General features: G+C 41.9%; 1 protein-coding gene across 1 annotated transcript in view; it reads right to left on the reverse strand.

Moving 5' to 3' along the window:
* Nucleotides 1–14,718, reverse strand: part of stard9 (StAR-related lipid transfer (START) domain containing 9) — a 45,990-nt gene extending 31,272 nt beyond the window's left edge. Inside the window, exons 1-3 of the mRNA XM_008277288.1 lie at nt 14,493–14,718; nt 10,484–10,553; nt 6,357–6,473 (exon numbers count right to left, since the gene is read on the reverse strand). Of these exons, the coding sequence (XP_008275510.1) occupies nt 6,357–6,473; nt 10,484–10,553; nt 14,493–14,539 (234 nt within the window). The 5' untranslated portion in view covers nt 14,540–14,718. The remainder of the gene's footprint in view (nt 1–6,356; nt 6,474–10,483; nt 10,554–14,492) is intronic.
* Between the last annotated feature and the right edge of the window lie 159 nt (nt 14,719–14,877).

Raw genomic sequence — 14,877 nt, forward strand, 5'->3', positions numbered from 1 at the left:
CATCAGGAGGCTGCTGCACGTGCACGCGCCTGTGTGCATGTTTGTATCGCTGATCAATTGAGCGGCTGAGCGGAAACGGCATCCAAAACAAGAACAAAAGCCTCGGAGTTTGCATCCCTCTCTGAGGAAATATGAGCAAACAATTCAACAATGAAAAAGGAAAAGCAGAATATAGTTTTCATTTTGACGCAGGAAATGCAGGTCAGCTTCATCAGGTCAACATGTAAGAGGAAGGAAGGAAGAACGAAACAAGGCTTTGGGCTCAGAAAAAAGTGGTAGAAGGGTGCAAGAACTAGCCATTTCTCTGCGAAACAAACTATATCATCAAATAAAAAATGTGGAGAAACCACCGTCAGAGAAAAGAACACCTAAAATGCATTGTATTGTTGGTATTATCACATCAGGCTTAAGAAGATTCACCTGCGCACACTCACACTACTGTCTCCTACAATAATGCATTACCAGCCTCAAGCTACGATCAAACTTTCAAGTAAAGAAATGTCAGAAAATGCAGGTTAGTGTATGCACAGACTAAAAATAATCCTGCCTAATGATATGTACGAGAGACATTTTCAAACCAAGTAGTGACAGAGAGAAGGTATCTTGTAAAACCCTGTTTTGTCAACAGATTTCAAAAGCTAAAGTGTCACGTGCGTGTCAAACTAAGTTGGACCAGATCTCTCCGAGTAAAATGAGGTCCTCTGAAAAACAAGAAATTGAGTTTTGTGCCAGAGATCTGGACCATGATAAACACTGTGTTCCAAGTTTGTTTTGAAACATGGGAGACGCTTTTTTTCCAAGATGAAGTCTCGCTTGTGGCCTGGTAACACACAAAAAAAGAGCTGTGGAAGGCAGTGAAGTGGGTGAGAAATGGTAAGAAAGAGTGGCAAACTTAAGACAGAAAGGCAGAATGATAAAAGACAGGCTGACAAGAGTGAAAAAGTAATGGTGTAATGCGTCTGTAATGAGTTAAGTCCTGTAATCACTAGCTGTGGAAAATGCCAATTGCTGGTCTGGTTTTATGTGGCCTGCTTTACACTAAGCCCTGGAGAAGTATTTATGTGTAGTGTGCCTGTGTGTGTGTGTGCAAATATGTGTAAGATGTCGCCATGGGTGATGGCAAAAGGCCAGCAAAGTGAAGCCCATTGCCAGATTTAAAACTTTAGCTTCTCAGTGCTTTAGCCAGGTTTGACGTAACCAGAAGGACCAGGATTAACTTTCCCTCCACAACCGCTCTCAGTGGGAGGGCGTCACCAAGCGCAATGCAAAGACAAGAGATTGCAAGTGAAGTATAAAAGGAGATAGAACTTCTTCCCCCGACAGTATGTCCAAAAAATACACTCCTATCAACTACTATTAAATTATTCCCCTTGTTTATCCTCCCCGTCCAGGAGTGGACAGCTGCAGCAGGTGCGAGGGTCGCCCGGTTCTCGTCACAGTTTCCAACTAGGTTACAAAAACACAACAGCTGGGCCCAGAGCTAAACTAAATGCCTTTGTTTAGACACAGGAAAAACAATGTCACAGGAGATTCTTGTCCTTCCTGCGAGAAGTCCAAGTTTGAGAATTAGAGGTAAATTAGGGCAAAATCTGAAGATCGAGGACCACAGTGAGGGAGGGAGGGAGGGAGGACGCAGACACAATCACATGCAGCAACAAGAGACGGAGAGGAAGCTGTTTGGCCGGAGTTCAACAACGCTCTCGTTTGTCACACTCGGACAGAATTTGTAGGTCAAATTAGCATGGAAGGGCACGGAGGCTGTAAGGGAGGGAGGAGTGAGAGAAAGGGATGCGCGGACCAAACAGATAGGTTGCTCTTCATTACTCAGGCCTCCCTTCGCATGGGAATGAAGGACAAGAGTAAAGAGTAGAACAGAGGACAGGGGAGTGAGGAAAAAGAAACTGCAGGCAGGGGGCACTCCACCAGCGCATTCCGCTTTTCAGGAGAAACTCCTATTCCAACAGTCACTGGGTCAAAGGCTACACCTAAAACAAATAAATAAAACCATATCTGGAAAGCGTTTGGAGATCTGCTGCCGCTCCTCCTCCCTCAAAAATCTTGTTAAAAACACCAAAGCCCAGCACTCCAGAGCAGGGCCGCGTATCACAATCTTTATGACAAGCTGGAAATTACTTCTCCAGGCTTCAGACTGATGGGAGCCTTGTGTGATATCCACAGGGAACGGTGGTACAGTAAAGGTTCCTCCAGCGGGGAATCAACTGGAGCAACATTACTACAAACTGGCATGAACTTGGTACTGCTGCACTACTTCATATCACTTCATATCTTTGTGTTTTGAGAACCAACACCCATGTGGTAATCCATAAACACAGGGCTGAACAATGGCATTAGAGGTGATTAAACTAAGACTTAGCCAACTGTCTTTTTCTGTGTTTTAGGGATTCATTTGTGATCATGTTTGTTTTAATTTGTCCTTCTGACACGCAACTCTTTTTCAGGACAAGTGGACAATGATAGATTTAATAAGTTATTTAATTAAAGCAAACGCACCTATAAGATAAAGAGAACGAGAGAGAGCTATGACAAAGAAAACACTAAAATGGTCACAAATGCCTCCTTGAAAAAAAAAAAATCTGTATAATCACCAGATTCCAGATGTGCAACGAAAGCTCATTATTAGCTTCTTGGCTCACAGCCTAACTTTCATTTTGAAGTGAGTAAAAAAAACAAAACAAAAAGGATTTAACTGCGGGTCAGCCAGGCATTAGCATTAGCTCTGGTTAGTGGACCTCTGATATTCATCTAATAGTGTGAAGATAAGAGACAGGCAAAACCTGTATTGTGTTACATGCTGTAGTACAATAATATAGGAACACAAACACGAGCCCGAGGTCACAGAGAGGCGCTTTCTTATCACTGCTGGCAGAAACAACGGACCCCGATAAAACAAAGTGAACGACCAGTACATCAAACATACGCAGTCTCAGCACAGTGTTTATGAGCTACAGCGGTTCTCATGCTGTACTCGTTTTCAAGGTGGTTTTTCGTGGGAAAGTGAAGAAATGTGTTCACGCTGCAACACAAGAGATTATTCTTTTAGTAATATACACAGGTAGTACAATTTCATACTAACTCAATTAACACATCTCAATCTGCGGTCCACAGAACCCACGTAACAGTGAGAGAGAAGTCTTTATTCTTAATTTTTAGAGCTACCTCCATGTCTCATGACGTACTTTTATTCTCTTGTAATAATTCCTCTTATCGTCTGCCTTCACTGACAGAAAGCAGTACGTCTATACATGAATCACAGGTGCTTGTTCTGTAACCATATGGCTCGGATCTCATATTTCTTTTGTTGACAGCATGTGGTATATTTGGTGCCCTGTTTGTAGCTAATTCAAACCAGGCTGAACTGGACTTTTGGCTGCTGCTCCGGCCATGTGTTGAGGGGGACGAAATGTCTGTGCGGAGGATTATTCCCATACACAGAGAAACTATTCTTCCCCCTACTCTGCAGCACCACTGACACACAGACCTAGAAACACTGCGAGCATAATCAAATCGCGCACTGCATCGATAGAGTCGCAGAGAGAGGAGGAGGAGGAAGAGAGAGAGAGGGAAAAACCCCAGCAAGCCGACTCCATTTGGCAATAAAAAAAAACCCCATTGTGCTCCGAGCCAATCCTCAGCAGTGACGTCTTTACACTGAAATTTAACTGCGAAAAATTACTTAGCGAGACAGCTGTGAGTTTGGCAAGCGAGAGCTGGGGGCTGCAGAGGCGCAGTGGACCCCGTGCCCGTTTCCCCTCCTGTCATCCCCTCCTCCACCAGAGGAATTCACATTCCCACTTTCTCTTGGTCTCTAATGGCTTTCTCTCGCCATTCCCCGTATCTAACCACACTCAAATCCACTACTTCTTTTGAATTTTCCCCTCTCGTGTTTCTTGCTGTCAGAGGCAATAAACAAGCTGAGGGGTTTGTGTTATTAAATTGTGGAAAAACCTATTTATTAGGCCAATATGTGGGCCCAAAACAAAGGCAGCATTTAGACAAATAGTCCCACTTCTTTGCTGCATTAACTAACAGCTGGCTTCCATTATGGTTTATGAAGCTCTTCCAAAATCCTACCTTCCCTCACCTGCACGAGCTCCTATCGTTTCTTTCTACTCAGCCTTCTTCTTGAACCTCTTTATGCTCATAGATACGGCTTCAAATTTGGAGCCACCCACGCTGTATGGCAAGCTTTTTTCATGTGGAGAGCCCTCAGTGACAAAAATGCAACCACGTCTGCGCCTCAAAATATAGTTCAAGATACCACATTTCTGTCTTTTCTCTCTGCTGTAACTGGGTAAGAGGACGGAAACCCCCCACAAGTGTCTGGTGTGAACTATCAGTGATGCATGGACATGGACGGTACGGAGCAGGAATGGGGAGGGAGGTGCAGGGGCTGGAAGATCAGTCTCCCTGGAGAGAGAGAGAGAGGAGGGGAGCTGGGCGTGGTGAGATGGTGCTGGACTGGAAAAGCAGGAGTTAAGATCCAGTTTCCCCATGTCTCATTCCCCCCACAGGTTCAGATAGTCTCAGCCTCCAGGGAACTACGCCGTAAGAGAAAGTCTGTCTTCCTGCACGCTAAAATATATTTTAGAAATAGAAACCATGGGAAAATTTAGCACAGGAAAAAATAGCTTTGACTCATTAAGCCGGAAAATGCACACAAATATATGCGGTTAGATATCTGATACGAGGGAAACAACATCTAAACAGTCACTTGAGAGCACTTTAACTATAGTAAGTGAAATGAGGCGACGCAACAGAACATTACTGAAAAATTTAGTTGTGGGTAACAAATTATCCCGCTCAACTGGCCACTTGGACAAGCGCTCCACTGTTCTGGAAAGCACTTTGTCTGGTAAAACAGTCGAGAGTGGCTCTTGAATTAAAAGTCCACCTGCCAGCGCACTCCATTAATGTGGTTTCCTGCCCCACAACAAAAACACAGTATTTTCTCCGTTTTACGTCAGGCTCCGTGTCTTCATATCCGTAAGAAAAATGCACAATTTAAATAATTTAAACTGTGATGTCCGATCAGTAAACGGCTGACGTGGTGAGATACAAGATTCTTTGTTAAAGAGACGATTCTTTGGATTCTGGTGCTGGAAAGGAGGTCAGATTTAAATCCTGCAGCTCTGTCCTTCGTTGGTGCCCTTTCGCCCACCCCGGGGTTAACACAAGAATGCCTTGTGGCGACTAGGACACTGTGACTGGACATAATTTTGCTGAAGACAGAGGCAGCTTTAGCCAGAGCCACAGAGAAGACAGAAAGCAGAGAGGATGAAGTGCTGCGCTGTCTGCCGCTGTGTGCAACGTGTAGGCCGTCATCACAGCCCTGTCTTTCTCAAATATATACAAAGGCAGCTCTGACAAGAGGAGAGGCAAACAGAAAGGGCGTGGCAGAGGAGGAAACCTCATGAACAAAGGATAGAAAAAGTGGACCAAGCAAGGTTTTTTTTTTTATTGTTTAGCTGTTGTGGTGAACAATGAAAGCTTGATGGAAATCCAAGTTGAGAAACTTATTTAGAATTTTTTATTTTTTTTTTTAAACTCCATATCAATAGGTTTTGAAGAGGTTTCCTGTAGTGGAATTAGGCACTACTTCCTCTTGATCTGAAGCCCATCTCAGGTTCCAGCAACACCCTCCAATCAAAGCAACACAAAGATATCTAATCGCCCAATCACAGCCGGGACATGAAACGCGAGCTGACTATAATCGTGCCATGTCTGAGGCAAAGAGACTTCTGGGTAACAGATGGAGCCGATATCATATCCCCCGAGTGGCCATCTGTGTAAAAACATACAACACAACACACACACCCTGCTTGTTGTGGTTTGTCTACAAGGACAGTGTTTCCTCTGGGCTCTTCATTTGGAGATTGTGCTTGGCCTGTGTCAACTTGTGGCCAAATCTTGGATACGCACACACATGGTCTTCACCCACAACGGGACACACAACATGGCACGAAAACTAAACAAGATCTGTAAGCAGTGCTGCACAAACGTCCTCAATCATAACTGATATATTTATCCACTATAAAGGACATAAACCAATTAGACTAACTGTGACTGCAAATATTCAATACTCAGATCAGGAAACTTAGGTTTGGACTACAGTAGCATGAGAAAAGAAAAAAAATGTTTAAAGCTGAATGTTCGACTGAAAGTCAATGTCATTATTTGGCGACTGTGCGTGCAAATCATGGGAATGTTTGATATAGCCCAAGAAGCAAGCCATGTAATAAAACTACTCTAATTAGAAAGCTATGTAATTTACAGTGAGATAAAGAAGCAGACACTGTAGTTCATGTAAACACAGTTAGTTAGAGAGTTATCATTACCTCCTCCTGAGAGGCATAGTGAGGGTCTGCAGGATCCACCGACCAGTAGCAGTAGTCAAAACAAAACTCCAGAAGCTTCTCCCTGGAATCTACAGCTCCATCTGTACGCCCATCCAACTTTAGGGAAGAAAGAAAAAGTAAAACATTTTTGATTTATTTGACATTTAACCAATGCTTATCAACATAGTGGAGGAAGATCAGTTAATTCATTTACCAACCACAACAGGAATTGGTTTTACAGTTCTTTTTGAAGCAGCTAATAGAGTGCTGTGCTGCACACAGACTTTAAAGGGGCGATGTGTGCATGCATCTAACAACATGATAAGTGGAGGAAAAAAGAAACAGGAGCTTAATAAAAAAATCCCACAGATAAAAGTCAGTAATATAGCTTTAGTTTATGGGACTACTACAGTGTGGAATTGCAAGCAGGCTGTTTCCATTCATTAGCACCCCACTCACTCCTCCTCCAGTTCTTTATTCGCCTCGGTGCATTGACTCTGAACACCTTTCTGCTTACTGTGAGTGAAGCCTGCAACTGTGGAAAGACAGCGCAGCAGCATTTGGACTCGCCTGTGCACTGGAAAAGCATCTAAGCATTTCTTCTCAATCACTGCATTCGACCTAGAAACCCGTCTCAGTTCAGCGTACAGCGAGACCTTTTGTGTGATGAAAGCGAGCGTCTCGTGCACATCTTGTTAGGTGCACGTGCTTTACATAAAACGTAGTCAGTCTGTCTGCAAAAAAATAAAATAATTCCAAATAGATCACAAGTTTGTGAACAATGGGAAATGTATGCGATTGTAGTGGAACAACTCGCTTTCTATGTAATGTGTATTTTCAATGCATGGGAGGTTGATCTTTCGAGGTAAATGTAATTAACTGATTTATAGAATGCGTCTGACAGAACTTGTTCATACAGTCGTGACTCGATAATCCAACACTAAATGGAATAACTTCTTTTATGTCGGATAACAAGGCTGTTGGATTGTCAAGACAGAGGTCGAGATACAAGGAGGACTTGATGCTTGAAGGGTCCTTTGTTGTTAATATTTATTGTTTATAGTTGTTATAATAACTAGTGTATTGTTAGAACACTACGCATCGCTGGATTTCACACCTAATTGACCGGTGCGCTTGTGCATGTTGCGGCCGCTTCCACCCCGTGGGAGCGCACCCCCGGGGTGGAAGTGGCCGGAACGCACAGGCAGTACTTTGCTGCTGATGCCAGTTTAGGACAGCGGTCACAGTTGTGCTTTCACCATCGATGGCTGCAGCGGGGGAGTGGCAGATACGCTCCACCGTTACCATCGGTGTTTATTTCCACAAACACTGAGCATGCTCACTGCGTGTGATGTCGTCGTGTCCTCTTCTGTGCATGCAGGACACTTTTGGTTGTATGAAGTTCACACAGCAGATCACATATAAGTCGCATTTAATTGGAAATGTGAACGAATTCGCAAAAAAATTGGATTTCACAAAAAAATCCGAATTGAGCATTAAGCCCTACAGTCTGAATGTAGCCAATCTGTGGGATTGTTCAGTCAGATAATACACCACTATCCTTATTTGTGACATAAAATGTCGTGTTGGAGTCAGAATCCAAGGCTGTCGGTATGTTAAGGCTATTTCCTATGGGTTCCGTTCATTTTTCCTAAAAACCTGTCAGATAGCAAGGTTTTTTTAGATTGTTAAGGGTCGGATTATCGAGTCCCGACAGTATACTGATTAATATCAATATCATAAGAGCCAAATGAAATGATGGGGCTCCTTGGCAGCCTGCTAGAGTTAACCTTTATGTAATTGAGAATTTTGCTTGCACTTTATTTTGCTTCCGGTGTCATTTTTCACCTGTGACTTAAATTGCTATAAATTCATGTACACCATCTCAAAAATACAGTTAAAACTTCCTGTATTTCTAATTTAGCTGTTGGGTAGATTGTACAACTTTATTTTTTTTCGCCCAAATGATTCGCTTTTGTTGAAAATTACAATTGGGACAATGATAAAATTACTAAAACAAAACACACATTAATTATAATTGACATGGTTTATTTGCATAATATTACCTTATCATTACCACAGTATTAAGTCAGACATATCACAAACCACAAATTGCTGATAATTATCTTGGCTCTTTATTTTGATGACTGACACTAAAACCTGCAATTATCATTATTTTGCATTGCTGTCATTCTACAATAACTGGCCACTTTTTTTTTTTTTTTTTTTAAGACACACCTGTGAAATCCAGTGCAATTCAATACTAAAGCTCTGCCAAAGCGTCTTCTTAGTTGTCAAAAAGGTGATAATCCTACTTCATGTATATTATTGAAGTCACAGTAGCTGATGGTGGATTGCGTTACATTTTCAAGTGTCCCAAATATTTTGTCAACCCCAATAACATACACAATGGGACCAGAACCCACTCCGACCTCAATAATAAACATAAGGTAAAACCGTCACTTTCAATAATGTCACCAAAACTCAAAATGTAGACACTTTGTCCAGTAGAATTTATTGCAGATATGTTGTGCAGGATCACAATAAAGTGGGTAGTAAGCGTATGCTGTAACCGTGCTGTTAAATTTCTGACAAGTGACATCAGGGGATCATGTTTACATTCTGTGGGTGCAGATTCAGCTGCAAGCATCGCTGCAGCTGGAAAGAAACACTTCAGTAGTTTTCATGCCAAGAAAAAGGCTGAGAAAAGGGCCTTGTAGGTGCAGTCCACTCTATCATCTATGCAAATAATCCTCCACTGACTGCAGCATTAGGCAGCACTAAGCCCTAGGTATCAATTTTGTTCACAGCAATTGGCTTGCCTGAAAGCATGACTACTTAACCCCTCTGCACTTTTAGGAAATTCAACAATGCCCCTGTAGTACGAGGGATCAACCACGAGCAACACCGGCCGCCAGCAAATCCCCCTGCACAACAAGGCTCCGACCACCGAAGCTCCAGCTAGTCGTAAAACATTATGCTTTGCTTGTTTTGCTCCTTGTTTCACACCAGTTAACTTTAGTAGATCTTTACAGCTTGTATCACTTGCTATTTGTGAGCTGCACATTTATTGCAACTTAGATTTCCCACTTTATTTTTTTTTCCTATCTCAGATCCTCCAAAACTGTCCCACTTTCCATAAATAATCTGTCCCATGAGACCCTCAAGAGCCTTGGATTCTTGATCCTTTTCCATGGCAGAGGGAGGCCATATGTGGTTTGTCTCTTGTCACATCCTTTGCAACAGATTCTCTACTCCCCCACCCAACATCTCCCTATAAGTAAGTTCAAATGTAAACACAAGAGGTGCAGTCCTTTAACCATCAGTCTAATGCGTTAAGTCGTGGGACTAGTTTGCACACAAATGTGAGTTTTAAATTTTATTCCAAGTTTAATTTCCTCAATTTTCTTGCACATTTGCACAAATTGGACATAGATTTGATTATAACCTTAAACACTGCTGTAGCATTTACAAGCTAGCCCCTTTCAAATAGAGTTTTATCATCTTGACATTAGCCAATGCAAACCTTCACGATGAAAAACATAGTGTAGCATATTCCATAGTGAAGCCATAGACACCAGACTGTCTGCAGGCAATGCAGCTCAACCAATCAGACACGTCTGCTCGGCTATCTGACACAGCAGGTTGGTAACATGGTGAAAGTATCAGCTTACAAGGCTGTGCAGCTCACATAATTATTTCCAAATGTGAAGAACCTCACAAAAGGCAAACAAAAAAATCATCTTACAGCATAAACACCGCTGCAGAGCTACTGTGTGATATATCATTCATTTACTATGGCTTCTTTTTGGAGAGATTTTGAAAGTAGCTGAAGTGAGCCGTAGTTGTGTTGTTGTTGTTCGGACTGGTGTGCAGACTGTCAGACGGCATGTGTTTGACAGGAAGGGTCTCTCGATCATGTGTGTGTGTGTGTGTGTGTATGTGTGAGCTCAACACATATAATAAACAACAGCGGCATCAAGGAGGGAAAGGCTGATCCAAGACTGTAAACATCCTGTTGCTGTGATAGATATCCTCTGCATGCTGCTCCTATTTTACCCAGTCCCACCACCAAATGACTCGCAACTAATTAGCTGTCTGTTACGCTTGTATGCACAAATACTCACCTTTACATTTCGGATCCTCACAAATTTATCCTCCACCTTAACGGCTAACCGTCCTCCATCCGCACTCTCCCTGTGAGCAAGAGAAGAAGGAAACGGTTGCTTCAGTCAACACTGAGTATTAGGTGTAAGCGAATGCGATCAATGCTGATGAAAAGAGAGGGACCGGATCGGGGGAAAACATTAACGCATGCTTCCCCTCGAGAGAAATAGATTTCAGGTACGCTATCAGTATTGATCAGCGTCTCCCGCTCGAAATGCGAAACTGGACTGAGCTTTAACAAAAAAAAATCACTTTATATTCAGATGCTGTATTATCAGCCTACATACTGCTTCAAATTGGTTTAAAAATCCTCATTCGCCGCATAATTGAGAGGGTGTCCAGATGAATTTAGCCTAGTTCCACTTGACTTGTGGCCATCACATGACAGTTAACACAATGAATCTTTGTGTGTGTGTGCACGTGACCCATAAAATCGCCACACAAGGGTACCACTAACCAGTTTCGGATTCAAATGAAAACAGACCGTCACGATCTCCAGAGGCTTTCTCAGATGAGGCAGCCTGAGAATGCACAAATGTTACTCGTGCATAATCAGGAGCAGCGTGTGTGCTCACATGTGTGCAAAACAAGGTCAACCCAGCTGTGTGTGTGTGTGCGTGTGCAGTTCAGCAGCTGGACCAAGCACATCTGATGCAACACATGCGAAACTGGAGGCAATCACAACACGGAGCACAGAGAATTTTTTCGATCTCCAGGAGCGATAATGACGCCGAATGCAGCCCTGTAGTGCAAAACGCTCCATCTCTGCGGTGGGTTGGGGGGGGCTGTTGTAATCGCCAGCTCCCCCCCCCCCCTGTGTTTCACCACGCGGGGCTCATTTTGCCAACCCCAGCAGCGGCCCAACCCAAAACCACCAACCTTCAATCTCGGGCTCTAAACAGCACGGAGGAGTGGAGGTTTGGGGTTGGAAAATAGTAAACCTCGTAAAAAAAATGTGTTTTGATACAAACTCGAGACGAGCAGTTTCACAGTTGTGCTGACATGTTTCTTCCACATGTGAGACGCTGCCCACATTCTCAGGGGGCACCCACCGAATCCTATTGGTGGACTAAAACAAAAAGAGCAGCACCCTCGTACGCCCGGCCGAATGAGGAATGCAGCTGACCGGGCTGGTGTTAATGTTATCTCTGTAACACAGCGGAGCCTTATTCAAATATATGAAGGAAGGAAATACATCCTTCATTTAAAATCGCTGAGGACAGTGAGGGTGTCTGAACCATAAATCAGGAAGGACAGATTTGCATGAAAGTGAACATTTGATATAAGAAATGCTTTTGTTATGCAAACTACCAGGAAGACCCACTGAAAGAATCATTGTCTGGCCTTTCATAGCCTAAATAATGCTTTGTTATGGGACTGTAGTGGCCTTCAGCTTAAAACATCCTGCAGGGCTTCAAAGTAATTCAATGTACTACTATAGAACTTATAAGCACTGTATCACCAGACCCCAAAGACCTGTTATTCAACATGTTGTAGCAATTTGCCTGTGAATGTAAAGGGGTGCTCCAGTGGCACAAAGCAACTTTACAACCTCCCTGTGTTTCTTTGCTACTTCAACACATTTCACAGCACTGTAAAATGAAGGCAAACTTCTTCTTTTTTTTTCTACAAATGCCTCTCACCAAACACAAAAGAATAGGCAAAAGTAAACAAAACATCTGTCCTTTCTATCTTTAGTGCATGGCTTGGTATTATGAGAGCTGCGTTTTAAAACCAAATTAAAATCCCCAAAGAGCTCAGTTTCCCAACATGTCATGCTGAAATTAGAAGAAATCTGTGTAATGATGCGCAAGATTTGCGTTTGATAGAACGGTGCAGCCATGAAAAAAAAGAAGGAGCTGAATGTCTGACTCAGTGTCAACATTAGACACTGAAATAGAAAAGCCAATTGAGGAAATATACGATACTGTCAGACATAATGGTATGAAATTATTTTTATGGCTGCATCTTACATCTGTGCAAACCAAATAGCAGCAAATCACACATGACAAGCAAGAAGCTACAAATATATAGAATTTCTGCTTCTGAAATATGACTCACGTAATAAATAAATAGTGAAAATTACATTTGGTTATGTTGTTGTTGTTCTACTAGTTAGCCTTTAAGTTACTCGAGGGAACGCTGAAGGGATTTTGATGTCACGAAGGGTTGCAGCTAACATTTATTTCCGCTGTCCATTAAATCTGTTGTTGATTTTCTCGGTTAATCGAGCAGTTGTTTGGTCAGAAAATCGAGGAGTCAGAAAATGGAGAGAAATGCCAGTCGGTGTTTCCTTAAGGCCACGATGGCATCCTCAAATGTCTGGTTTTGTCCACAAGCCAAATATAATTCTCTTTTCTGTCATAAAGGGATAAAGAAAAAGAGAAGCTGGTATCAGAAAGCAAGCTCACTCAAACTAACTAAATGATTGTTGAAATAGATGGCGTGAAATTTATTAGCCGACACGTAATCGGTTAATCAAGTTGTCGCAGTTCTAATGTGGTGCCACAACTAATGATTACTTCATTTTGTAGATGAATCTGTTGAATATTTTGATAAATTCGTTAGTTGTCTGGTGTCAAATTATGGTGAAAATGTCGATTAATGTTGACCAAAGCCCAAAATGAGATCCTCAAATGTCTTGTGTGAAAAATTTTCAGATTTTAATAATAATGTTTTGACTTTTTGGATTATTTAAATTGCTGCTAGAGCCAAAATGATTGATGGAATAATCAACTGGTTGTCAACTATTAAATTGCTAAATTGATCTCCAACTATCTCCTTCTATTTGATCATCAATTAATTGGTTTAAGTTGAAAAAAAAGCCTAATTCTTTTATTATTAATTCTTAAATGTGACTGTTTTCTGGTTTATTTACCTCTGTGCTGCAGTAAATCTTTGGGACAAAACTAACCATTTGAGGACATCATCTTCAGGACATAATCTCACATATTATCAACCATATAACTGATCAATTAATGGAACAAATAATTGACAGAATAGCTGACAATGAAAGTAATAATTAATTGCAGCCCTAATTGGGATTTCTGTGCAGAATTACTGTTACCTGAGGCTGATTTCACACGCAGAAGCAGCAATGGTGTTTCGAATACATCAAAATGAAATTTGAATTATGAACCAAATTAGTTATTAAACCATAATAAGCTTATTTTTCTTGCAGATTAATCAAATCGCTGCTAAAGACGATTAATCGAAGAATCGATTAGTGGTCGGCCAATAAATTATCAAAATTGATTTTTAAAAATTTGTAATAAAGCATAAATTCTTTTACACTAACTTCTTAAATGTGACTATTTTCTGGTTTCTTTACTCCTCTACAGGAGTTTTAGAAACACTGAACACTCTTTTTTTCCCAATTTTATAGGACAAACACCTGAACACCTGACCAATAGTTAGTTGCAGCTGATTTCTTGGATGCAGAAATCAAATGTCAGGCTGTCATAACTCATGATGGTGTTTTATAACGTTTCTGTGCAGAATAACTCAATTAAATGTTAAATGTCACACACAGGAACACATCTCCAATGACTTTCCAATTATGAACCACATCAGCTTGAAGACTTTAAACCTAAAACTAGCTCCAGGGTTTTTTTGGACATTACTCAGCACCACACTGCTTGGTCAGACTACACTACTGACAGCCACAGTTGTCATTATTCACCATGTGCACCACTTGTTATGTAGCTAGCTAACCAGCTAGCATAACGGTAGCTTTTGATAGAACTTTTTGTCTATTAAATGAATTTAAATGATAAACAGAGACAATACAAAAGGAAACTTGAGAGGTGTGTTGTTTTGTTTGTCATTAGCACCACACAGACGGGCTCTTATAGCTGGAAACACGGGTTAAAACATTTAAAGTAAGAGATGGAGGCAGCTAAACAGCGCTAATTTTAAAAAGTGGTATATTTAAGCTAGCAGAGCCAATTAGCTAACATGAGAACTTACCTTGCGCTGAGAGGACGGACCCGGACGGCAACTTTCACGTTTGCCATGATGTCTGGTTTTTCACCCACAACTCAGCAGCTCAGGAGAATAGTGGTGTGAGCATGGTGAGCCTTGCTAGCATTTTTAGTTGGCCAAAGCGGAGAAAAAGTTGTCCTTTTCCCCCCCTTGCCGCTCAAGCCATCTTCAGCCGGGCGTCCGTGGATCCAACCGACCGCCCCGCCGCGTCGCTCCAAAACTCTCCGCCGACAACCGAAACTTCCTGCTGGACACAAATGGGAGGGGAGATGCTGCTGGACACTCCTCCCTCTCCTCCATATTTAAATCTTTTTTTTTTTTTTGCATGTCTGTTATTATTTAAATTCCCCCACTGTTTAAAGCTTTACAG

The sequence above is a fragment of the Stegastes partitus genome, unplaced genomic scaffold (assembly GCF_000690725.1).
Source record: "Stegastes partitus isolate 25-593 unplaced genomic scaffold, Stegastes_partitus-1.0.2 Scaffold94, whole genome shotgun sequence".
Taxonomy (NCBI): Eukaryota; Metazoa; Chordata; class Actinopteri; family Pomacentridae; genus Stegastes; species Stegastes partitus.